The following is a 27,049-nucleotide window of genomic DNA, read 5'->3' on the forward strand; positions in this document are numbered from 1 at the left end:
TTGTTTCAGCCAGAGAAGACAAGACTAAGAAGTGATATGGCAGTGATTTTTGAGGAAGTGAAGGTTGTTGTCTTATACAATATACTATTCAGGTGCTTTCCACCTCTTTTGAGAATAGGACAGAAAGGCAAAAACTAAGCACATGGTACTTTAAAGTTATATTTCCAGCTGAAGAAAATTAATTCATAAACATGTATTAATTAATTGCTTGCACTGTGCCAGGCATTGTGCTAAGCACTGAGGATACAAAAATAGACAAAAGACAGTTCCTATCCACAAGGAGCTTGCCAAAAAAGTTATCAAATCATGAAATGGATTGAGATGTAAAGAATTTTACAGACTATAAAACTATAAATGTGAGCTATTATTATTATCATTGTTACCTCATCTAATTTTTTATGGAATTCAGATAGAAATGGTTAAAGACAAATTTAAATTCTGCTTTTTCTTTTATATTTAATATCTTGAGGTCAAAAACAGTAAGTTTCTAAGGGTAGTGATATATAAATTCATTTAAGTTTTATCTTTGGGACAAATTCAGTAGCAGACAGGGCCTCAAGAATAACATACACCTAATCTTCTTCCCACAGGTTTTAATTATTCCCCAGGTCCCTGAAGTATAAATTTTTTTCATGCAGTTTGGAAATTGAGTATTCATTGTGGTGTTATCTACTAAAAACATTATTCCTAAATTTTTTTATGGAGCTAAATGATATCCCAGTGGTTGTAGACATTTTTTCTGCGGGGATGTTCCAGTTCTAGAATAATTTATTTGTTGAATTCTCAAGGTTATTTTGGAGTTATAGATTTGTAGTTTGTTAGCTGACAAAGGAACATGATCTTCTGGTCTATAATTCTAGCCACCTGATCTTTCTAGGTGTTCTGTTATTATTTTTGTTATAACTGTTGTCTCATTTTCCTCTTTTTTTGGGGGGGGGGACTTCATACTGAAACAATCTGAATACAAGCCAACATCCTGCTATTGTTCTCTTATATTGAATGTTACACAGACTATTGCAGAGGTGGATAAAAATTTTTTTAATTACATTTTAAAGTTTTTAAATAATTAAATAAGGATTTGGAGCTATAATTTCACCTTCTGTAGACTCATTAAAAGTATCTTAAAGATAATGGCAGGAGTTGACAGGACAACAGGAATAATATGTACAGTGTCCTGTTCCCAAGTGAGCTTTTCTTTTTAAATCCTTAACTTGAGTTTTAGTATCAATTCTAAGACAGAAGAGCAACAAGAATTAGGCAATTGGGTTTAAGTGACTTGCTCAGGATCATACAGTTTGGAAGTACCTGGGGCCAGATTTGAACCCAGGTCCTCCTGACTTCAGACCTACCTGTCCCTTCCCAAATGGTTTTAATTTTGTTTTGTTAAATCTCTATTTTTAAAAAAGTTTCTTTTCCCACATATTTTGATCATTATGATTATTTGATATGGCAACATCTGTTCTTAAATTTTTATGGATCAGCTCAAGAGAGGTAATGCAATCAGTAATCACAACCTCCAGGGAAACTGAACCTGGTGAGATCTCTTGGTTGTGAGCTTCACTTGGGCTAGGCCAGTCATATCTCTGAATGATATTTAGCATCAGTATTGTGAGTCTCCAAGAGCAAGGGAGTATCTGGTTTCCTAAGGAAGGATGAACCAACCCAGACTGGTATTGGAACAGGTCAAAACTCCTATGTTGGCCAGTATGGGGATGGCCCATGAGTAGCCTGTGCATTTCTAGCCTAGGGAGGATGGGGTGAGCTAGTCTTTAAAAACTAAATAAATAGATGAGCGAATGAATGAATGAATGAATGAATGAATGAATGAATGAAAAAACAAATTAAATAAAGGATCCATCTTTTGTCTAGGCAGTTGTGGGCACAAGGTCTATCTCTAATGGCACTCTGCTTCTAATACAGTTTTTTGCTGAATTCTCCAGAATATTTTGAGGGTTTGTATTTGTAGTAAGAAGCTTTGTTGCCTGTTAGTGTATAAAAATAGCATGTTTCCAGTGTATAACAGTAACTACCTGATCACATTTCTCTAGGTATCCAATAGATGCTAATTTTTGCATCCTGTTGTATACCAGTTTCTTGCATAATCTTTATGGAACAATGGTTTGGGTTCCTTAAAGATAAGTTTTGTGTCATTTTGAGTAGCAATGACCTGATCCTGAAACAGTCATTAATCCCTCCTTTTTCTGTAAACAAATTTGCATGGCACAACCATTTACTCTGTACTTCCTTGTCAAAAATTTTAGGTTGAATAAACACAGATGTTACCTTAGGAGTGATGAACCTTCTGATTACAGTTATTATATTATTATAGTAGCAATTTTCATAATATAATTTTTAAATTAATATGACTTAGTAATGTTGATGTAGTTGTGCTTTACTATTATCATTAAGGGAGGCTGTAAAATCTCCTTTAGATATTTTTAATATGACATTTTTGTTTACTTGAGATTGTTTATGTATAAACTGTACTGAATTCAGAGGGATGGACTAGATCAGTGATTCCCAAAGTGGGTGCCACCGCCCCTGGTGGGTGCTGAAGTGATCCAGGGGGGCGGTGAGGGCCACAGGTGCATTTATCTTTCCTATTAATTGCTATTAAAATTAAAAAAAAATTAATTTCCATGGCGCTAAGTAATATTTTTTCTGGAAAGGGGGTGGTAGGCCAAAAAAGTTTGGGAACCACTGGACTAAATGATCTCCTTCAAGGTTCATGCAGGGCCCTCTCCTGTCATACTTTGTAAATGATAAGGCTATATCACAGAAACCCTTAGTTCAAATCCTGCTTCGAACACTTAGAATAACAGGATCTTCCATCTAAAACTGGAAGAGTTCTTAGGGCCCATCTATTCCATCCCCTTCATACTACAGATGTGGAAACTAAGGCCCAAGTAAATTAAATAGCTTAACTAAGATCACATGGGTGGTAAGCATCAGAAAAGGGATTTGAGCCCAGTTCCTCTGACAGTTGAGCTCCTATACCTCACTTACTACATGGGCATTTCATTTAATCTCCTTAGTTCCAAGTTCCTCAACTTTAATATGAGGGTAGAATAGGAATGGACTAGATTACCTTTAAGATCTCTTTTAGCTGTAAATCTATGATTATAATTTTCAGGTATTATTTAGGATATAAGTCCCACATTCATTTTTCTGTTGTGTTTCCTCAATTAAACCATAACTATTTAAAAAATTTTAGTTGTATGTGATTGGAAGGCAAAAATTTGTTAGGAAGCATTGTGAAGACATTTTAAGATATTCCTTCACTTGTTTCCTAAAAAGAAACAGACAAAAAATGATATATAGGAACCGGCTCTAAGTTAAAAAAATGAAAATTTCAGGCATTAAGAAGACAATGCTAGTTGAGTTGTACTGCTTAAGTTGTGTGCAATATGCACCGTCTTTCAAAAATGAAGCTGACATAGTTGAGGTCATGAATCTGGAAGCCCTTGGGAAGAGGAGTCTACGTTTTATGAAATAGCTAAGGTTAGGAGTATTATCTCCTAACAAATATTTGAAGTGCAACCTAAAGCTAGGAAAGAAAGCTTATGAGCCTATAAGGCAAAGGGAGGAAGCCAATACTACAGGATTAAACTGAATTGCATGAACATTTTCTAATCAATTTTAATGGTCATCCTTAGACATCACAAATTGGTGTAATAATTCTAATACCATGATTTTGGTGAAGAGAGATTTTATTCTTTGGGATTTCGATTTTCCTCCCCTGTTTACTGATACTGAATCTTAAATTACAGATTACTTGATCATTCAAATGATGGATTTACAAACTGGGAATTTATGACTGTACATTGCTGGGGAGAAAAAGCTGAAGGAGAATGGACTTTAGAAATCCATGATATACCATCCCAGGTCCGTAATCCAGAGAAACAAGGTAAGTGACTTTTATGAAGGGAGCAATAATTTTTGTGATTTAAAAAAAATTTGTTAATAGAAAAAGTTATTTCTTTACCTATAATCTCTATTCAGTGATAAATGGTTTTCACATCATTTAGCATGCCTCATCCTGTGCTGCAACGGCAAACCTTTTTTAAACTTCTTCCCTCTTTGGGCAGGATAAAAAATTAGAGGTGTATATATTACTCAAAAGTATTTTTTTATTGGATTTTCACAGATGTTTCCCTTTCCTTTTCCATTTTTTTTGTGACATTCTAAAGCAGTGAATCACTTCCAAAGAGAAGGGAAGAGGGTGATTGTTGCCTTTAGACATCCCAAATTTTTAACTTTCCTGTTTTGTTAGCTGTGAAAAAGAAGTCACTGACCTGCTTTATTGCCCCCCCTCCCAAAAAGAACTCACAATTCAAGTCATTGTGAATTATTAAAAGAGAATGTCCCACTCCATAAGAGGGCTAAAAAAAATTCCATTTGATTATTAACATTTAAGGTTGCTCAGTTATCACTGACATTCAGTAATTTACTTCTCATGTTACTGAATATCTAATGTAATCCAGTGTTGCTTGATCAATTGTTTAGACCTTTGGTTTATGAGTTATGGGAAAGAATGTGGAAACTGGTGCTATTTCAATTGATTTCTTTTTATTTGTACATCTGATTAGTGCAATTTGTGTATTCATTGCGTCTACTTTCCTTTGCCCCTGTTGCTATAGACCAGATTCATCTTGGCATGGTCTATCACAAATCTTTTTGGTCCATGCCCCCACCCAGGGTTTCTGCTGAGACACCAAAACAGAACACCAAATAAAAAACAAGTCTTACTGAATCAAACAGGAAGAGCAAAGGACTAGTATCTGAACCCATAAACAAGCACAAGACCTCACTTTCTTCCCAGAACATTTTACAGACATTTTAGAGGGTCACTGGTGCTGAGGCTAATTCATATGTGAATGAAGAACTCAGGATTCTTATCTTCTGGTGGATCCTAACCTCCCTTGAGACTTAGGTAGTTCACATAACTAATAATATAAGCTAAGAGATAGATTTGCATTAATCCTCCACTTCATGCCTCCTTTCTATTTTAATCCTGTTTTCCTTTCTTTTCCATGCAGGCAATATTGCCTGGAAGCTTCTATCCACGTCCTAGGGAGGTGAGGTATTTCTGTCTCCTCTCCAATCTTCTCCAACCCAGAATCTATCTCATTTTCATTTGAAAATGCTTCCTTCAGTCCTTGGGGACCACATGGAGGCACTAGGCTTTTTCTAGGTCCTAGAGTTGTGTCTCTATTGCCAATTCCCCTATTATTTACATCTCTTGAACTGCATGACCCAGGATACTCTAGATATCTGGGCTAGCAGGGACCACAAAAGAATCATTTTGTCTTTGACTTTTTTGGAAATGTAGCATGTCAGCCAATAAGCATTTATGAAGTGCTTACTATGAATCAGGCATTGTGCTAAATGTTGGGAAAACAAATACAAAGAGAAAGAAAGGTAATCCCTGCTCTCTAGGAGCTTATAGTCTAATAAGGGAAGACAATGCATAAAAAGAAGTTAAAAGAGAGTTGGGGAGCAGGATGTAAAAAAGGAGTACAGCCTGTAGAAGAATGAGGCACAGCTAAGCCTGAATCCTCTCAAAGTTCTAGGAAGAGCCCATTTTAGAGGGAAAAGCTTTGGGTTGGAGGGTACTTCCAGTGTGAATTCCAGTGTTGCATTGAAGCTTTAGGATAAAGCCTCTACCATGCTAGGGCATGGGAGATGAAATTATAATTGAGATGACAAGAACATTCGGCCTCAAATCCTCCTTCAGATAGTTTACTAACTTTGTGACTCAGAGCAAGTCAGAAAACAATTTCATACACACACACACACACACGTGTACCTTCAATTTTGAGATAGATTATAAATTTCTTAAGAGCTTAGTATCCCACACAGTACCTAGCATATGCTGGATATAAAAGAGTGAATAAATATTTGAATAATTTGATACCAAACACATGACCTATAGCCCAAATCTGGCTCACTTTAAATTACCACTCAGGACTAATAACAATTTTTTTAAAAACACTTCCTCTAAGAGCTATACTATAATTCAGTGATTCCCAAAGTGGGCGCTACCACCCCCTGGTGGGTGCTGTGGCAATCCAGGGGAGTGGTGATGGCCACAGGTTCATTTATCTTTCCTATTAATTGCTATTAAAATTTTTTAAAATTTAATTTCCAGGGGGCTAAGTAATATTTTTTCTGGAAAGGGGGCAATAGGTCAAAAAAGTTTGGGAACCACTGCCAATTTATACACTTTTGAAAAATCAACCTAGCCTTTTCCAAAGAAAGCTATTTATCCCATTATTAATTTTAATTTGGATTCCTGTCTTTTAATGGTAGGGTAGAAATATAGACACACTTTTTCTTTTGAATGATAAGAATATTTTCTACTTGTTTGGCCCTAATTTTCCTAGCATATGTGTGATATTTAGACAAATGTGTATATGTGTGATTACTGTGTGTCAAGCATTGTGCTAAATGCTGAGAATACAAATACAAGAAGAAAAAAAGATAGTTCCCATCCACAAGGAGCTCATATTTTAACAAGGTAAGACAAAATATAAAAGAAAGAGAATGGGGATGAATAAGAAAGAAATACTGCCTGTAGAGGAATGGCACATAGCTGACAGGAGTATCCTCCTTAAGTAGGTTCCAGGAGGGATCCTCCAATCAGAAGGAGAGGCTCTGGGGCAGAGGGTACTTCCAATGTATGAATTCAAGTACTGCAGTGAGAGTTCAGGATAAAACCTTGGACACACACATATTTGTGTGTGTGTGTGTGTGTGTGTGTGTGTGTGTGTGTGTGTGTGTGTCTGTATATCTCTATCTCTTTGGATATAGCTATACTATCTAATAGTCATTGTGTATTCACTAAGGACTCCATTAGTAAGTCTCTCCTTTCTTACAGTAACAAATGAAGTGCATCCAGGATGACAGCCCCATTGTTTCTAGGAGCAAATCAACATAAATTCCCTCATAACTAAATTCTTTTTCTTGTCAAAGAAAATGAAGATAAAGGAGGCTTAAAATCACTGTCTTCACACTTTCAGAAACCGTCATGGCTTTTAGAATAGGATTTCTTTTCACATTTGCATGGAGACATGAATTAACATTCATGAGAGTATAATATTCTGTTATGTAGAATTAAATTATATTCCATTTAGAAAACTTTTATTGACCACCTACTGTGTGCCAGGCAATGTGCTAAATAGTCCTGGGAATAAAGATATATCACATGCTCCAAGGCTTTGAGGGATGGAAAATATCACTATCCCTTCTCTGAAAGGCACAGATGTTGTCATTGAGTGCCTGCATTTCAAGTGGATCTAGAAAATAAGAGAGACTTGTTTATTTTATGAATGGCAAAAGATACAAAGCCTTTTGTGTAATAGTTTATTGAAGACCTTGAATTTAAATCTATGTCCCTTAAATGTATCAAAGTTACATTCAATCAATCTTGAGGAAATTAAGTACACCAAATTATTATGTAGCCAGTAAAGCACCAATCAGGTCATAGACGGGTTCTTGGATATCATCCAAGATGCTTCATATATGAAACCTTTATATAGACTACCTTTTAATGTGGTCCAGTTGAATTGACCCAGTTACATATATATTACATCACTACTAATGTAGAACCATCATTTTTTGTAAATGCATGGTAGAATATTGATTGCTCTTGTATAAAATACTGCTCTTACTTCTGCCTCCTATGATTTATATAATTTAGGAAAATAACCAATTTCACCCTAAAATTTTTATTATCACTTCAAACTTTTGTTATTGTGCCCACATTTATAATGTAAAGCAGAAAGATTATAAGTAAGATGCCATTCAATTTCAGGTGAAGGTTTCAACAGATTAATAGATATGTAATACAAAAAAGGTAGGGAGTAATTCTTCTATGTTTAACCATTAGTTTTGCCCTTATTTGATTACTCTTCCCAGTTTTGTCTTGAAATTTGGATTGGGAACACAGAGAAATTGTACACCAAAAGAAATAAATGGAAAAAACTCAGTGAAGAAAAATTAGTTAGGGTTATTTTGTCCAAATCAGTGGTTCTCTAATAATTGCTAAATGATCTCTTATAATAATATAATTTTTTAAAAAAGATAGTGGCTACATTTTTGCTTCTGGCCTGCATAATATCCCATATTATTATCACATCAAAAGAAATGTCAACTTTTAAAATTGATTTTGATGTGTTTTCACAATTGATGATTAATAGAGCCTTTTCTGTCTCCTAATTGGTCCATAGACTATAAAACTTGGGAAACCACTAGAATAGTAAATAACCAGTTGAAGAATTCTTTACTGTCTATATAGCTCTTTGAAGGATTAATTATTTGAAAGATCTACTAGGCAGTTTGGTACAGTTGAAGAACAATTAATTAGGACTTAACAGGTCCTTATTTTTCTACCATTAACTTGATATATGAATTTGGAATACCATAAAAATTCTGATACCTTAGTATCAGTATGGAGTTGACACCAAAGTCTTCAAGTATTGGCCCAGTAATAGATTATGTGTTACTGTTCAAAGTCCAATCTAGTTCAGTTGGAGGAAAGGTCCAACACCATCAGGAGTTTAGCCACAAAATGATGAATGGGTCACCAAGTGATCCATGAGATAGGCAAAATTCAAAGTGGTCTTTGATCTTGTACATTCCTCTTCTGCTTACACTGTGACATTGTTGAGTAGAAGGGTTCTAAGACAAAACAGTAATTCTTTGAGTAAATATAAACACTCTTTTAACTGTTGGAACTCAGCATGTGATCTTTGTTACAAACATAGTATATGTAGAAGATAAGAGAAGGAATAGAGGAAGATACACGTTGCTATTGACATCCTCACCAACAAGTAAAATCAAAAGGCATAAAGAAGTTGCAGGCCAATGAAAAAATACCTATAAAGATTCCTCAGAGAGTCAAATAAAGGAATTAGTGAAAATTATTCTTTATATGCCTAAAGGCAATAAGGAAATGTTTCATTTCATAGTGTTCTTAGCTAGCCTTCTCTTTCAATTGTTATTATTACTATATCAAACAAAGGGCTATGAAGAAAGATGTAACCTTCACATCAATATCTGTTGCAGAAAATGAATGAAGTAGAGAAATTCTATGAATAACATGTTAAGATCCTTCAGATGAAATCAAGATAAACTTTTAATTTTGATATACTCACTCCAAAACTGGACACAGAGAAGGATGGCTAAAACTGTATTGGGCAAATTAATAATCAAAAGCAAGCACAAAAGAAGAAATTTTGAATGTTAAAGGAAAAAATAAACAGAATTTAAAGTAAAAATAATTGAACTAATACAGCATTGCTTTTAAAAATCCTAGTAAGATTCATAAAGTGAACTAAAAGGAAAATCAAATTAACAAAATAAAAAATGAAAAATTAGAATTCATAAAAATGGAGAGGAAATAAATAAAATTATCAAAAACCACTATAACTACTTATATGACAACAAAACTGAACAAATAAATGAAATAAATTTATATCTACAAAAATATAAAAGACCAAAATTAACAAAACTGAGCATAAAGTACTTTAATAACCTAATCTGGGGAACAAAATTGAACAAGACAAAAATGAAGTCACATGGGAAAAACTCACATCACAAGAGATTGGTAAATAAATTCCATTAAAAAATGTTAAACCAGTTGCTGTGCTACCAAAAACTATGTTCAAAAATTAAAAAAAGACATTCTGCTAAATTCTTTCTGTGAGATGGTCATGGTCCCAATTCCCAAACCATAGTAGAATAAAGAAGAGAAAGAGAATTGCATGCAAATATCACAAATAATTTTATTGATTCAAAAATATTAAATAAAATATTGATAAAGAGTACAAAAATATATCCAAAATTATTTTTGTTACATACTTATAATCAAGTTAGATGAGCCCAAGAATCAAAATAAAGAAAATAATTAGCTTTAAAAGTCATATTGATATCAAAAACTACACAATTGTGTCAAAGAATATTGAGGGGCATTCAATAAAAAGCATTTATTTATATTGAAAAAGTTTAAAAGCCCAAGAATTAATTATTTCTTTGATATGATGAAAAGCTTTTATACAAATCCTAGAGCTAACATTGCTTACAAGGATACTCTGGAAAATTCTCAAATAGGTTAAAGCAGACATCCTTTCTCTCTATTAACAAACAATGCAGAATGATAGGTAGCATGTAGTGTTCACCATTGATATAGCAAATGGTTGTTGTTAATTGTTCGTTCCCCCTTCCCACCCCAAAAAGTACATGCCTTTGCCCGGAGAATAAGGAAAGAAAGAAAACAAGCATTTATTAAGAGCCTGTTATGTACCAACCACTGTATTATGCACTTCACAAATATTATCTCATTTAATCTTCACAACAACCCCTGTGAGGTAAATGCCATTTTACATTTGAACAAACTGAGGCAGAGTTTAAATGAGTTGCCCAGAATCACACAACTAATAAATGTCTAGGGTTATATTTGAATTCAGTTCTTCCTTGACTCCCAAGTCCAGGGCTGTTACCTGTTTCACTGACTAACTCACTCAATGGCAGTAATAATTATGTGACAAGAAACTCTAATTAAATCAAAGACCTGAGATTAATTTTGTGGGTACCTCATCTACCAAGGTAGACTATAATCTATCTAAAATTTAGTCTTCAAAAATTTCCTGAGGCTCAAAGAGATTAAATAATTTGTCCATGATCACACAGATATCAAAGATTAGAATTCAGCCTAGACTTTCCCAACCAAGTCCGACTCTCTATCCACTTTGCATACTGCCTATATTCTTCACACCCCAGAGGAAATAAATTTAGATATACTAAGAGATATTAAACATGAAGGATATTTCCTAATGATGACAATGATTAAAAGAATAGAAAACAAGAGTTCACATATTTTCCATCCTTGTAAATCTTTAGACATAAATAACAGTCATTATCCTTATATGAATCTGTCAAAGGACTGAATTAAATATTTTCTCATTATTTCCTCCAGCTTTGAAATGCCATAGTTTGATGGAATTTTCCTGGTATATACTGCAGTATTGTCAGGAAATTTTCTTTGCTTATTCCCTTAGAGGGTTCTAGAGATAGCATAAACCTTCCAAGATTTGTTACTCCCCTTGTCTTTTGCCAGAATTAACAAGTGCAGGCAAGTGTTATGTCAATGTTGTATTAAGATAAATTATTTCTCTTAATGATGAGGACTGATTTCTAGGAGATGATTAACCTTTCTGTTTCCATCTTCTTAACCATTGCAATCAGCAACTCTTTCTCCTCATTTGTTTTATAGACTAAGGAGAGATTTGGTCACCATTGATTCAAATGGAATCTTTCTACTATTAGTGTTTTAAATGCACCCTTTTATTAGACACTGCAGTTATACAGATACATCCCTGTAAAGACTATTTGCAGTACCTACATCTCTGACCATGGACCATGCATTAAGCTGTCTTCATTATCTTGGAAGCTGTAGCCACCCAGGAAGCCATGCTGAAGAGGGTGACTAAACAGAGTGTAGGAGCATCCCTGCTGAAATAAAGAGGAAAGAGTAGAAAAGAGCAAAAGAGGGAGGTCTCTGTTTTGCTAGAAGGCTTATCATCCATCTGTCTTCTTGGGCACATACCTCATTTTATTTATATAGTTTCACTTTGCATAGGGCTTTTTGAAAACAAAGTTATTTCACATATATTGTCCCAACTGATTTGTTTCCCAGGACAATAATAATTCATATTTATATTTTAATCTTTCAGGAGATCTGTGATTCTGACAACATGAATACTCTTATTGGTAGCACATATCATAAGCCATTCACACCTTCTCTTCTTATGTGACCCTTCTTTTGCATCTTCCCTTAAATCTTCCCACATGGTGTTTTCTACCCAACATGCTCAGGTCTTCCTCTAGATATTTTGTGGTGTTACCAATGGACCACATAGCATAGTCTATCATTAATTTTTTCATAGTTTTTTCTTAACTTTTTGCATTTTATTTATTAATTTATTTTGTTTAAGCTTGTTTTCACAAAAGGATTAACATGAAAAAATGTTTTACATGATTGCACATGTAAAATCTATATGAAATGGCTTACCATCTCAGGAAGGATTGGGAGGGGAGGGAGAGAATTTGAGACTCATTGGAAATTGTTTTTACATGTAACTGGAGAAAAAATAAAATTAAATTTAGAGTTCTTAAATGTTTGCAAAGGACTTTCTTCACAATAACCCATAAGGTCAATAGTATACGTATTATTTTTCCTATTTTATAGGTTCAGAAACTGAGATGTTGATAACTTACGTGAGTCAAACACAACCACAACTGATAAACAGCATAGCAAAACCATAAAGACCAATTAGGAAACCATTGCAATAGTCTAGCTCTTTTTTTTATCTCTCCCAGGAATGTTAGTTGGATTTATACTTAAGCTGCGTTTTTCTTTCAGGTTTTGTAAGTAGATATTTTGGAGCCATTCTTTTCTAGGTTTGTGTTTTGGATATCTCTGTCACCATAATAGTTCTTTGTGGTGGGATTATTTTTTTTGCTTATTCTCCTAATCTACTATTTCAATTTGGACTTTATGTTATTTCACATTATTCCAGAGTCTAGGGAAAGCTCAGGATAGGGATCCATAAGCTTTTGGTGTTCCCAGAGTGATACTGTCTAGAACAAAGTCCAAATCTCTGCCCTCCTGGTCTTAGCTCAACAAGTTCTTGACCCAAGTTTGGATCTGCACAACACTCCTGTGGGTTTGTCCTTGTTTGGAATTTCCAGTAGACTGTTGCTGGGCTCAGCTAAAATCACCTAGCTGGGATGCTCTGTAGGTTCAAAGTGACAGGATTGTAGGTTCCCCTTTGGTCCAGTGGGATTCTTGCCCTGGTTATTCCACTCCAACTTTCAGACTAGGCTTGGGGCTGGAGTTGAGATCCTCCTCTCTTTATGGGGTCAGAGTGGCATAACTACTGCTTGCTTCTGAATTTGTTCATTGGCACACAGCCTAGGATCTATTGCTCCCTGACCTAGGATGCCACCCTGTTGCAAATATCTTCACTCTGTTCTGGATCTCTGACCCACAGTTGAGTAGTGAGTGATAGAGCTGCCAACTGGCAAATCTTCCAGCTCCCTACATGAAGTCACTCTGCCCTTTTGTAGGTCTGGGATCTTGTCTTGCCCTGGTGCATATCTTTGTCCTCTTTCATCTCTTACATTCTGGAATGTTCTACCCAACATCCTCTTGGCCAGACCTTGTTCCCAGTGTCCACAGATCTCTCTGTCTCCTTAACCCATGACTGGTGTTTTTCTTGCATTTCACAATTAGGACTTGTTTTGATGTGTTTTCTAGATCTGTGGAGATGTATTAGAGAAGTAGAGCTATTCTTTCTACTACTCTGCCATGTGGACTCCAATCCAATGCAATAATATAAATAAGAAAAGAGGAAGGCTAAATTAGGATGGTCACAGTAGAAGTGGAGTTAAAATGTCTAATCTGAGAAATATGAGAAACAATAGGACATAGCAACAACTAATTATATGAGGGAATAGGTAGGTGTGAGGGAGAAAGAAGAATCTAAAATGATTGCAGGATTTTGAGCATAGGTGACTAGGAGGATATTGGAGAGTGGTTCATTAAAACAGAAATAGAAAAATTAGTGGGAAGTGAACATAGAGGGGACAGAGATTCTGTTTTGGGCATGTGTTTCCTAGTCAGTGGACTGTTCAGGAGATAAGAACTTGAATGGGCAAGTGGAGTTAGCTGTTATTTAAAGTGGGCTCTCAGGAGTCCAGAATATTAAAATGGCATAACCTCTACAGTACTTGAGCAAAAGAGAGTATGCAGAACAGTTTTTAATTGGCTCATAGTCTAGTTATTAGTCATGAGACATTAGCCATGCTCACTGCCAGGCTTTCTGCAAAGAACCACAGCTAGGTGCAAAAGTTGGCTGTAGAGGTAAGACTCCCTTGCTTTTGAGTCAGTGGCCAAAGGTCAACTTGTAGATTTGCAGTGAACAATTCTCTAATGAGTCAGAATCTGGATGTTTAGCACCCCAAGAAGTAAGAGGATCAGCACCCTGGCACACAGCTTTCTTAAAGAAAAAGAAAGAAAGGTATTGGCCTTATAAAAATCTAGCAACATTCCAAACTCTTTCCATTCTCCTGGGAGGAAATGGCTGTAGCTGATCTGCCAAGCATGATAGCTATTCAGATACCTGACCAAGCATCAATGACCATTCAAATACCATGCTAATAAGAATTTAACCAGAAACAAGATGGATCTATCAAACTTTAGAAGGAAAGGAAGAGCGCTTATCCAAAGGGAAGTCACAAAAGGAGAAAAGCAATACACACAATTACTGTAACAATGCAAATGGAAGAAACAACCACAAAACAATTAAAACTCAATGGCTTGAAGTTAAAATAATGAAGAGGAGATGATAAGGCACCACCTTTCCCATATTTGTTGAAGTGCAGGACTATCAGTGGGGAATGCTGCCAGTGTCAGACATTTTCAAAAGATTGTTTTGGCTGAGCTGGGTAATTTTTCCTCATATTTTATTTTTTTTACTATAAGTGAATACTTCAGGAAGGGAATATAGAGAGGGATGTTGAAAAATGTATATTGTATAAAAATGTGTTATCAATAGCATTTTTTATTAAAAGGCAAGGAAAGGGGATGAACAAGAAAATAAGGAAATAAATGATGTGAGGGGGGAAAGGGAAGGAAATAAGAAAAGAAAGAAATGAAAGAATAAAGGGGAAGAAAGGAAAAGGAAAAAAGAACAGCCATTAGCATTTTAGTACTTTTTTTTACAAGTTATGAGTTTTTTAGTAGACTCCATTACTTCATTTAGTATTCTATTTTGAGAGGGTAGAGAAATTACAAAGAAGCCAGAGGGAGAAAAAACTATAAAACTATTATGGTTTTGAGAAATATATCCTGGTAAGAAAGGTTAAATAGTTGGGATCATTTAAGTCTGAGGTATAATCAAAAATTTGTGAAAGTGTATTATTAGAAGGAAAGTGATCAACTATTTTTTGCCCGCTGAAAATTGTGTGAGAAAAAATGGATTTGGAATGTACCCAAAATATTCTGTCAAATGCATTTGCTAGACTGGTTATTTTTATTTATCTATTTTTCTTAGTTATAACTTTACAACATTTAATGCTTTTCAGTGGTGGAATCAGCTGTTAAAAGTAGGTTGTTCTATAACACGGATGCTTTGGGGGAATATATATGAAGAAAAGACTATTTTAAAGCACCAATAAAACTTTAATTTTTAAAAGTGCAACAAAAACTATTTAGGTTATACATGAAGAAGCCTTCAGTAATTATTAATGATTAAACCTTGCATCCAATACATGGATGACATCCTTGAAGAACTTTTAACCAAGAAAAGGAATTGGACCATTTCTGGATCACTGAAGGGTAATGAGGGAGAATATAGTGCATCTTTTTTAATGTTCTAGTTACAGTCGTGTGACCTTGATTTCTCTTGACTCAGTTTCCTCACCTATGAAATGGACGGAGAATTGTTGTAAGAATGAAATGAGATCTGGGATATGAAGGCACTTTGCTAAGAGTGATTTTATTATCATAATCATAATTATAATGCACTTTTTTAGTCTTTTATGTAACCTTCTATAACAAGTATAACATTTGAATGTCTAGTGAAAGTTCACATATGAAAAATGATAAAGCATAGGGAAGACATGATCACCACAGAAAGATGCTTATGCTCTGGGTTGAACCAAAAGTACTGATTAAAGGATCCATGTCCATCTGTTAGATCTGTAATAGAAAACTCAGAGGTCCTTCTACGCCATCCTATTGCATTCATTCCTTTTGCAAAGCTCCATCTAATCTGCATCCACAATGTTTGATACATCCTCTTTTCCCACTCATGATTCAGACCTTCAGCAACTTTTACTTGAACTATTGCAACTAGCCTCCTAATAGGCTCCCTGCTCCCTGCATCCCCTCTCCAAACTAGCCTTTAGAATTATCCAAATGATCTTCATAATGCACATGTCTGACTTTGTCACTCAGCATGCATGCCCAAAAAGTTTAGTGACTCCTTATTCCTATCAGATAAAATACAAACTTAGCAGCTTGATATACAAATCTACAATCTGGCTGTAACCTAATTTTCCAGCATTATCTCATATTACTCCCCTTTGCCCACTCAAAAGTTCTAGCCAAATGAGCCTACCAGCTGTTCCCCAAATCTAACACTCCATTGTCTACCTCTTTGCCTTTCCACATGCATTCCTAATGCATGGAATGTACTCCTTTCTCATCTCCAATTCTCAGAATCTTGCCTTCTTCAGACACCATATGACATTAAGAAGCTGGAAAGTGTCCAGAGAATGACAGGTAAGATGATGAAGAGTCTGGAGGCCATAACATATGAGGGAGGATCAGTTTTTTAAATTGGGCATATTTAGCCTGGGAAAAAAAGAAAACTGAGGATCTTGGGGAGGTAGGGTGTAATGTGGAACCGGACATGATAGCTGTATTTAAATATTTGAAAGGCTATCGTATGGAAGAAGGCTTAGATATATTGTTCGGTCTTAGAGGGCAAAACCAGGAGGACTGGGTGGAGGCAAACTCCACTGATGTCAAAGTGATGCCAGGAAAAATTTCCTCCCAATTAGAACTGTTTAGAAGTGGAATGACTTGCCTCATTAGGTAGTGGATTCCCTCTCTTAAAGGTCCTCAAACAGAGACTGAACAACCATTCACCAAATGTGTGATAATGGAGATTCTTTCATGGATAGATGTGACTGCATGACCACTTAAGTCCTTTCTAATTCCAAAACTCTGAGATTCTGGGATCCTTTATGAAAACTTTCTCTAACTATCTCCTGACTTCCCCATCCCCTCCACTTCTACATTCCCAAGTCTCTGTGTTCTCTGTTTCTTCAAATGACCTTGCATTTACCTATCAATGTGCATGCAACATTACTGAATAGGATGTTTCTTGAAGACAAGGATTACTTGTTTTTGTTGTACCTAGAGCAATACCTTGCCCGTTGAAGGCATGTAATGTTTGTTAAAATCAGAGAACTTTGAGGAGTATGACAGTAGCTTTCAAATACTTGAAGAGTTATTTTGTAGGGGAAAAATATGGATCCATTCTTCATCTCCAGATGGTAGAATTCAAATCAAATGCTGAAAGTTACTGGCACTCAGATTTTGGGTCAACATATAATAGCAATTAGAACTATTAGTACAATGGTAGAATGTGCTATCATGGAAAGCAGGGTTCTAAGGGTGCTCTTGGTGACTAGTCCTGAGAGGTAAGTAGTCTCACTGAACCTGGAGTCAGAAAGGTCTCAGTGCAGATTCTACTCAGATACACACTAGCTGTGTGACCATGAACAAGACTGTCTGTCTCAGTCTTCTCATCTACAAAATGGAAATAATAGTAGCATCTACCTTACGGGGCTTTTATAAGGATAAAATAAGATAATTATAAGGCATTTTTCAGTCCTTAAAATGATATAGGTTCTAGCTATAATTGTAATCATCATTATTGTTATTATTACTGCCATATTAGTAAAGACTGAACAACAATTGGTTAGGAAAATATAATAGAAGAAATTCCTTCAGAATTAGACTTAAGTAGATAGTAATATTACAAGTAAATTTACTTATAATAAGTAAGATAAGTAAGATTACAAGTAGATTTGTAAGATTCCTTTTAACTCTAAGGTTTTATGATTATAGATATGGTATGAGTATGACTGTATGATGAAAATTAAAATGAGGTATAGATCTGGCTGCTGTTTTGTTCATCTTTCTAGTGTAGTCCTGTAATATGAGCAATTTATACAGCATGATGGACTTTTGCTGTGCCCCTACTATTTGGTAATAGACTATTAATGGGGACAGCTTGGTGGCTCAGTGGATAGAGCCTCAGGCCTGGAGTTAGGAGAACCTATGTTCATATCTGGCCTCAGAAACTTCCTAGCTGTGTGACCCTGCGCAAGTCACTTAATACCATGTGTCTAGCCCTTTGCCCTTCTGTCTTAGAGTTGTTACTAAGACAGAACATAAAGGTTTAAATAATAAGAAGAAACTATTAATGATAATATCATTTATCCCACAACTTCACTTTGTCTATATTGATCAGATTTACCTGGATAATTTCCAGGACTCCATTTCCCTTAGTGCTGGGTAGATATGCCTAATCCATCAGTAAAAAGCATGTTAACTATTAAGTGCCCAGAAAGCAATAAGAATATAATTCTCTTCAGTGCCTCTTTTCTTGATTCTCAAGTCAGGAGCAAGAAAAACCAGGGTTCAAATCCTGCCTCTGCCTGGCTCAGACCCTGTGACTCTGAGAAAGTCATTTCATCTCTCAGCACTCCAGGGAACTCCCCAAAACTTTAAATTACCAAGAAGGCACTATGTTTCTGGAGGAGAGTTTCTCAAACAGAAATTCCCTAAACCAGTGAAATCACAGGTCCACTCTCTACCCCTTGCCACTAAGAGACCCTTTGCTCTGAGGAAAAAGCTTTACTATCTTTGACACTAGTTTCAGTTTCCTTCAAATCTGCATAACTTCATTGCTTGCTGTGTTATTCCTTCAACACAACATTTTAAATTATTTTCAAATCCCTTAATACTGGGTGGATTCTTAAGTAATGAAGTGAGCTTCGTGTTGTTGTGATTCATACTCAGTCTCATGCCAAACTGAGCTTGGTTTTAAGTGATTGGTTTTTACACAGTTGGAATTTTTTCTGCATTCATGGTAGTGAATTGGCATAGTTTCAAATAGCATTTATGTAGAACTTAGTATGTGCCAGGTACAGTCCTGAGTGATTTCTAAATGTTATTTCATTTGATCATCACAACAACCCTGGGAGACACGTACTATTATTATCCCCATTTTATAATTAGGGAAACTGAGGCAAACAGATTCCATGACTTGTCTGTGATAACACAGCTAGTGACACTGGACTTAAGACTCAGGTCTTCCTAACTCTCGCTCTCTCCACTGAGTCACCTAACTACCCTCAAGTGTAAAGATCACTAATTCTGGTCGGAAGTAGAGGATTAGATTGAAATCTCACTTCTGATGATTACTACTTGGGTGAGCTTGCACACGTCCCTTAACTTCTCTAAGTCTTGGCTTCTTCATCTGTAAAATGAAAATGTTGGACCAGATGGACTTTTTTTGAGTTCCTTTCCTTGACACTGAATATAGTTCTTTGATCATGCATTTCCCTCTTCAGTTGATGGCCAGTAGGCAGTTGGAAATGGGAGTCTGAAGACCAGGAGAGAAGGTAAAGCAGGATAAGTAGATTTAAGAATCATCTGCAAGGGGGAAATGAAGAAGGGTGGGAAACATGAATCATGTAACCATGGGAAAATACTCTTAATTAATAAAAAGAATCATCTTCAAAGAGATGATAGTTGAATCCATGGGAGCTAATATGACTGATCATCAAGCAAAATAAGAGAAAGAGAAGAGGTCATAGAACTTCGAGGGACACTTTTGGTTAACAGGCAGGACTCTCTTTTACATCCAAAATCTAATACAAATACCTATTTAGCTTTTAAATGACTTATAAACTAGCACCTTCCTATCTTTCCAGTCTTACAACTTACTCCTCTCCAGAGAGTCTGTGATCCAGTAACTCCAGCCTCTTCTCTATTCCTCCCATAAGACAGTCCATCTTTTCACTGATTGTGCCTCATGCCCAGAAATTCTCTCATTCCTTGTTTCTGCCTCCTGGGTTCCTTCAAGTCTCAGTTAAAATCCCACCTAATGTGTCAAGCCTTTCCTGACCTCTTGAATCCAATGCCTTCTGAGATTATCTGAAATTTATCTTGTATATATCTTGTTTGAACATAGTTGTTTTCATGTCATCTCCCTTACTAGTTTGTGAGCTCCTTGAGTTCCTTTTTGCTATTCTTTTTATCTCCATAACTTAGCACAGTGCCTGGCATATAGCAGGTACTTAATAAATGCTTGTTAACTTAATAAGAATGATAGCAATAACTTGTGTTTATATAATACTTTAAGGTTTACACAGCACTTTACAAATATTTTCCCCTGTTATCTTACTGACAATCCTGAGAGCTGGGTGCTATTGTTATCCTCAAGATGAGAATGCTGAAGCACAGAAAAATTAAATGACTTGCCCAGGGTCACACAACTAGGAAATGTACTGGATTTGAACTTGGATCTTCCTGGCTCCAAGAACCCTATCTTTCTAATGAAAATTCATATACTTCCCCCAACTCTACATATTGAAACCCTGAGACAAAGCCCCACTTTTTCTGTCCTATTTAAGGCTTTGACAATTATTACTTCCTCCAAATTTCTGGAGCAATTATCTACACCACTCATTTAGCACTTAGCATATATTGCATTTTGTCTTAAGTTATTTTTTTCATGTATATGAATCCTGTCTTCTCAAATAGATTAAGAACTTCCAAAGGGCAGGGATTGGATATACAGTTGTCCCCTCATATCTGCTGATTTGGTATCTGCTGATTCGGTTAACTCATTGTTAACCACAGGAAAAAAAATGAAAAATTTAGAAAATTCCAGAAAATAAAAAATGAGCAGTGCATAAGTTTCAAACTGCCCACCAAGTGAGTACTGGCTGTAAGAAAAGTCTGCCAGCCCAGTATAAGACATCTCCCTTTGTCCACATACCCAGGCTCTCATGTGAAACTTTCCTCCATTCTGCCTTTACTGTTCTCACTCATCACATTCATTGTAGTGTTATCACAATGCCTTTATTTAAGAAAGCTCTTATTTACTATAACAATGGCCCCAAGATGCAAGAGTAGTAGTACTGGAACTGCACTCATATCCACAGATTTGATAATCGGCTGATTCAGTTGCCCAAAATTAACAGCAAGTGTTTGCTTATATCCATAGTTTCAACCATCCAAGGTAGATCTTGGAATGTATCCCCTGCAGCTACTTTGCACATAGTAGGTGATGTTGCTTCTTTCAGTTGGATTTAGTGAGCATTTATTAAGCACCTGCTATATGCAAGACATCCTGTTAAGCCCTGGAACACAAAGACAAAAAAGGAAACAGTCCCTAGCCCTAAATAATTTCTAGCTGGGACAGTTAGGTGGCTCAGTGTATAGAGAAACAATCTTAGAGACAGGAGGTCCTGGATTCAAATCTGGCCTCAGATTCTTCCTAGCTGTGTGACCCTGGGCAGGTCATGGAACTCATTCTTAGTATTAATTCTAAAATGGAAGATTAAAGTTAAAAAAGAAGAAGAAGAATTTATAGCCTACTGATTGTGGTAAATTTTCTCTGAAGGAATTAAAAAATTTCTGTGATTGTTTGGCTTATAAATGCAACTGTACCTCTCACTACCAAGTTACAAGTCCAAACTTACCTACCACATGTTTCAAGAAAGAAACTTCCATCTTACCCTTTTTTTTTTCCATGGTGAGAACTGCAATTTTAGGCACTGTCATTTAAATGGAAAAAAATATGGAACTCTCTTCCCAATCCTCTTTATGTAATACACATAATGTATCTTCTTTCATGGCCCCAGGGGGGTTTGTTTTACATATTTGAATCCATACAGTAACAAATAAACTCTCATAGACAATTTATGGCATTTTAAAAAGTTCTCTGTTATTTTCTTAAAGGATAAGAATTCACTTTTTCTCATACTGATTAAATATTTCTTCCTTTATCTGATATTTTCCCACCCCCTCTTTTATCACCACAAGCCCACAGTCACCATGTTTTACAAATCAAAAATCACATTATATGACAAAGGGATAGCCCTTTCAGAAGGTCTTGTTAAAAATACACTTTCATTTCTTTCTGAACATTTGGTTGCTTTAGATGTGAAGCCTCCTATTACTGTACTTGCTTGTTCTCAGGCCAGATCTTGTCTCCCAAGGGATCCACAGGGGAACCCTCACCCATTTGCCATCTACTCCATCTTCAATCTCTATTTCTTCTGTCTGAGTTTCTCTCCTGAATTCAATGCAAAAACTAAATGTAGGGAGCAGCTGGGTAGCTCAGTGGATTGAGAGCCAGGCCTAGAGACGGGAGGTCCTAGGTTCAAATTTGACCTCAGACACTTCCTAGCTGTGTGACCCTGGGCAAGTCACTTGACCCCCATTGCCTACCCTTACCACTCTTCTGCCTTGGAGCCAATAAACAGTATTGACTCCAAGACGGAAGGTATGGGTTTAAAAAAAAAAAAAAAACTAAATGTAGTTTCACAACTTCTTTCCATGCCCCTATCCCTAAACCAAGTAGGTAGCCCTTATAAGCATTTATGAGAATTTTTGCTTCTGTTAAGTATATAAAATATAGTACTGGGGGAGAGAGGAAAATTTTTTAATTATTTAATATAAATTTTTTAATTTTTAAAATTATATAGTAATAGGTACATTTAATCATAATATGCATGTAAAAAGAGGTAAACCTGATCTTTTTTTCATTTTTATTTTTCATTTTAATTCAGAGAATATCATTCCTTCCTGTCTCCTCTTACCCCAGTAGCCTATGGAGAATTAATCCATTCAGCTTTATACTCTGGAAGGAGGGGTGGTGGTTGTTGCTGAACTCTCCTATTTAGTTAGTATCAAAAATTTACCCAACCTACCCATACAAGGAAACCAAGGTAAGTAGATGATCTGCTATCACTCATGTGGCTCCTCCCTCTTCCCTACTCTTGATTCTTGCTCTGAAAATAGCAATCAAAATGTATGTTATAATCACTACTAGAAAGGATGTGATGATTTCCCTGTGATTACACTTTTATTTCCTGTGACTCTCCTGATCAAAATTCCTTTCCCTGGCCTCCATTGTCCTATTTGTATATATTCTTTATGTAGAACACAAGTCCCTTGAAGCCAAAGACTATATTGCTTTTCTCTCCAATAACAGGTCAGTGATAGATGCTTAAAAATTACTTTTAATCATTCATTCACTGAATACTAAATCTAGCAGGCATTGTGCTAGGCACTGGGGATGCAAAGACCTCCCCATTCAAAACAAAACAAAACCACAAAAAAAAAAAAAAAAGATCTTGCCTTTAAGAAGCTTACATTCTGCTGATAGGATAGATACTAATATTGTAGATCTCATCTTGCTTACCTCCTTTTTTTTCCATTTTATTTTTATTATCATGCAAAGCACACTTCCATTTGGTCACTGTTGTAAGAGCACACTAATGCAAAACCAAACCTTCCAAATAAAACCATAAATACAGTGATATGAAAGATAGTATGCATTCATCTGCATCTATCCAACTTCAGCAATTCTTTCTCTGGAGGTGGATAGCATTCCCCAGCATGTCTTTCAGGATTGTTCCAGACCATCACATTGCTGAGAGTAGCCAATTTTTCACAGTTGGTCATCATACAATATTATTGTTTCTGACGGGGAGGGGGCAGCAGCTGGGTGACTCAGTGGATTGAGAGCCAGGCCTAAAGGTGGAGTATCCCAAGTTAAAATCTGAACTAGACACTTCCTACCTGTGTCACCCTGGGCAAGTCTTTTAACCCCCATTGCCTGGCCCTTATCGCTCTTTTGCCTTGGGACCAATACACAGTATTAATTCTAAGATGGAAGGTAAAGGTTTAAAAATATATATATATTACTGTTACTGTATACAGTGTTCTCCAAGTTCTACTTATTTCACTCAGCATCAGTTCATACAGGTCCTCCCAAGTTTTTCTGAAATTATCTTGCTTATCATTTCTTATAGTACAATAGTATTCTATGACCACAATTTGTTCAGTCATTCCTTGATTGATGGACATTCCCTCAATTTCTAATTCTTTACCTCTACAAAAAGAGCTGCTTATAGGTCCTTTCCCCATTTTTATTATGTTTTTGGGATAGAGATCCACCTACCTTGCCTTTTCAGTGATTTTCTTTGTGTCCAAATATTAAGAATCAGCCAGGCCCAACCTACATGTTCCCTAGTCTAAGCCATTCATTCACTTTTTTCTCTAGTACCTGACCTGATTAGAGAAAACAAAAATGGTCGTGGAGCTTTATTTAACAGATTATATTTCAGAATGCTCATCTAGACCCAAGCATCTTCTCCCTTTATAAGATCATCAATGTAAAACTGGAAAGGAATCTGAAATTCCATCGTCTAACCCTCTCATTTTACAGATGGGGAAAAACTGAGGCACAGAATTTAAATGATTTACCCAGGGTCACAGAACTAGGAAGTATCTGAGATACAGTTCTTTGTAATCCTGAGTCCCATTGCCCTATCCACAATTCCATGTTGCTTCATAGAGTAAAGTCATCTTGGGCCCTTTCCATACGCTCCTGAATTTCTAAAAATACTCACACATGCTCCTCATTCTTTTGCCTCTCCATATAATAGGGTTGAGAATTTTGCTTCCTTCAAAGCTGTGCACAAAAGAGTGGATGATCTTTGCAAAAACACTGTTGTAGATATCATAGGTGTTGGTTTCTGATTTTAGTTAATTAGGACTGCTTTATTCTTTTATCCGATTGTCCATGTTTTGGGGTAAGTTGCTTCACCAGTCTTCAATAAGGTTTCCTAAACTCTAGGTTGAGAATATGACATTATGTGTTGGGCTTTTTTATTTAATTTTTTAAATTAGAGAATAAAACCAAATTAGGTAGAAATATAAGCTGTATGAGTCAGCAGCAGCAGGTGGTGCCTTTGGATGGCTTGAGAGGAGACTAGTAAGAATTAGTTCACTGGAAAACTTGGTTATATGAAACTGCTAGGCTGCTAGGCAATGGGATTTTTTTAATTTTAAGAACAAATTTTCACATAAGTTTTCCAAAGTTATATGATCAATATTGTCTCCCTCCCTTCTTTCCTCCCTACTCCCAGAGCCAACAAGCAATTCAATCTGGGTTATACATGCATTATCACATAAAACATGTTTCCATATTATCATTTTTGTAAGTGAATAATCTTATAAAACCAAAACCCCAAAACATATAACCAAATAAATGACAAATCATATGTTTTCATCTACTTTTCAACTCCAGCAATTCTTTCTCTGGAGGTGGTTAGTATTCTTTATTTTTTTTTAAACCCTTACCTTCCGTCTTGGAGTCAATACTGTGTATTGACTCCAAGGCAGAAGAGTGGTAAGGGTAGACAATGGGGGTCAAGTGACTTGCCCAGGGTCACACAGCTGAGAAGTGGCCGAGGCCAGATTTTAACCTAGGACCTCCCGTCTCTAGGCCTGACTCTCATTCCACTGAGCTACCCAGCTGCCCCCTATTAGTATTCTTTTTCATAAGTCCCTCAGAATTGTCCTAGATCATTGTATTGCTGTTAGTAGCAAAGTCTATCACATGTGATTATTCCACAATATTGCAGTTACTGTGTATAATGATCTCCTGGTTCTGCTCACTTTGTATCAGTTCATGTAGGTATTTGCAGCTCTTTCTAAAATCATCCTGTTCATCATTCCTTATAGCACAATAGCATTCCATCACCATCCTATACCACAATTTGTTCATCCATTCCCCAACTGAGGGATATCTCTTTAGTTTCTATTTCTTTGCCACCACAAAAAAGAACAGCTGTAAATATTTTTGTGCATACAGGTCCTTTCCCATTTTTTATCACTTTGAGATACAGACTTAGAAGTGGTATTATGAGATCCAAAAATGTGCATTCTTTGATAGCCCTTTGGGTATAATTCCAAATTGCCCTCCAGAATGATTGAATCAGTTCACAACTCTATCATCAATGCATTAGTGTTCCAATTTTGCCACATTCCCTCCAACATTTATCATTTTAGGTATGAGGTGGTACCTCAGAGTTGTATTAATTTGTATTTCTCTAATCAAGAGGGATTTAGAACATTTTTTCATATGATTATTGATAACTTTGATTTCTTCATCTGAAAAGTGTTTATTTATATCCTTTGACCATTTACTGATTGGAAAATTACTTGTATTATAAATTTGACTTAGTTCTTTATATATTTGAGAAATGAGACCTATATCAGAGACATTTGTTATAAAATTTCACCCCCCACCCCGGTTTGTTGTTTCCCTTCTAATCTTGGTTGCATTGGTTTTGTTTATTAAGCAATGGAATTTTAAAAAATTAACTTGGATTAATTGATTCTGATTGTATCCACAGCTACTTAGCACAGTTATTTCAGTTGTTGTTTTTTAATTCTGTCCAACTTTTCATGACCCCATTTGGGATTTTATTGGCAGGGATACTAAAGTGGTTTGCCATTTCCTTCTCTACCTCATTTTACCAATGAGGAAACTGAGGCAAATAGGTTTGAGTGATTTGCTCAGGGTAGTGCAGCTAGTAAGTTTAAGAAACTAAATTCAAACTCATGAATGTGAGTCTTTCTGATTCCAAGCCAAGTGCTCTATCCATTGCCCCACCTCATTTGGGAGGTCAAGGACCATCTTTCTTGCCTCAGGGATATAGGCTGAATTCTCTAAGGGACAGACTATGCCTTCTCTATTGTGATTGTTCCCAGGGCAGAGTAACTTCTCCTCTGCTGTTACTTCCCATGTGAGTTTTCCACAGGCACAAAAATTCCCATTTATAGCTCTGCTGGCTGCATCTCTGACTCAGATGCTTGTGCCCTCCTTACCACTTAGTTATGACTCATAACCAGATGCACCTGTTAACACCAACAGGTCTGTCTGAACAGAGGTTCTGCCAAATAGCACCAGCCATATTTCCCACTGCTTCCCAATATCAACCTTCCTTTTCAATCAGGTTAGTTGCCACATTACACCCTTTATAATCTGTGCTCCCCACTGCTTCTGTCACCTAGAAAGGCCTTGCTCTTCTTTTCCGAGGTAAAATCTATTTATGCTTCAAAATCACCTTCTTATGGCTCATCTTTCTCTTGAGCTCTGGTCCCATATTGCCAGTGGCCCACTGGATGTCTCTAGGCATCTTAAGCTCAATATGTCAAAAAGAGAACTCATGGGTGAACGACTTGAATATAAAGAGGGAAACTATAAACATGTTAAGTGAACACAGAATAGTATACTTGTCAGATCTCTGGGAAAGGAAAGACTTTAAAACCAAGCAAGAGTTAGAGAAAATTACAAAATGTAAATTAAATGGT

General features: G+C 36.0%; 1 protein-coding gene across 3 annotated transcripts in view; it reads left to right on the forward strand.

Annotated features, from left to right (window-relative positions):
• PCSK6 (proprotein convertase subtilisin/kexin type 6) overlaps positions 1-27,049 on the forward strand; it is a 266,121-nt gene that overhangs the window by 170,950 nt on the left and 68,122 nt on the right. For all 3 annotated transcript variants that reach the window (XM_044665405.1, XM_044665406.1, XM_044665407.1), the window contains one exon: positions 3,771-3,907. In XM_044665405.1, coding sequence (XP_044521340.1) covers positions 3,771-3,907 — 137 coding nt within the window. The remainder of the gene's footprint in view (positions 1-3,770; positions 3,908-27,049) is intronic.

Source organism: Gracilinanus agilis, chromosome 2 (genome assembly GCF_016433145.1).
Source record: "Gracilinanus agilis isolate LMUSP501 chromosome 2, AgileGrace, whole genome shotgun sequence".
Taxonomy (NCBI): Eukaryota; Metazoa; Chordata; class Mammalia; order Didelphimorphia; family Didelphidae; genus Gracilinanus; species Gracilinanus agilis.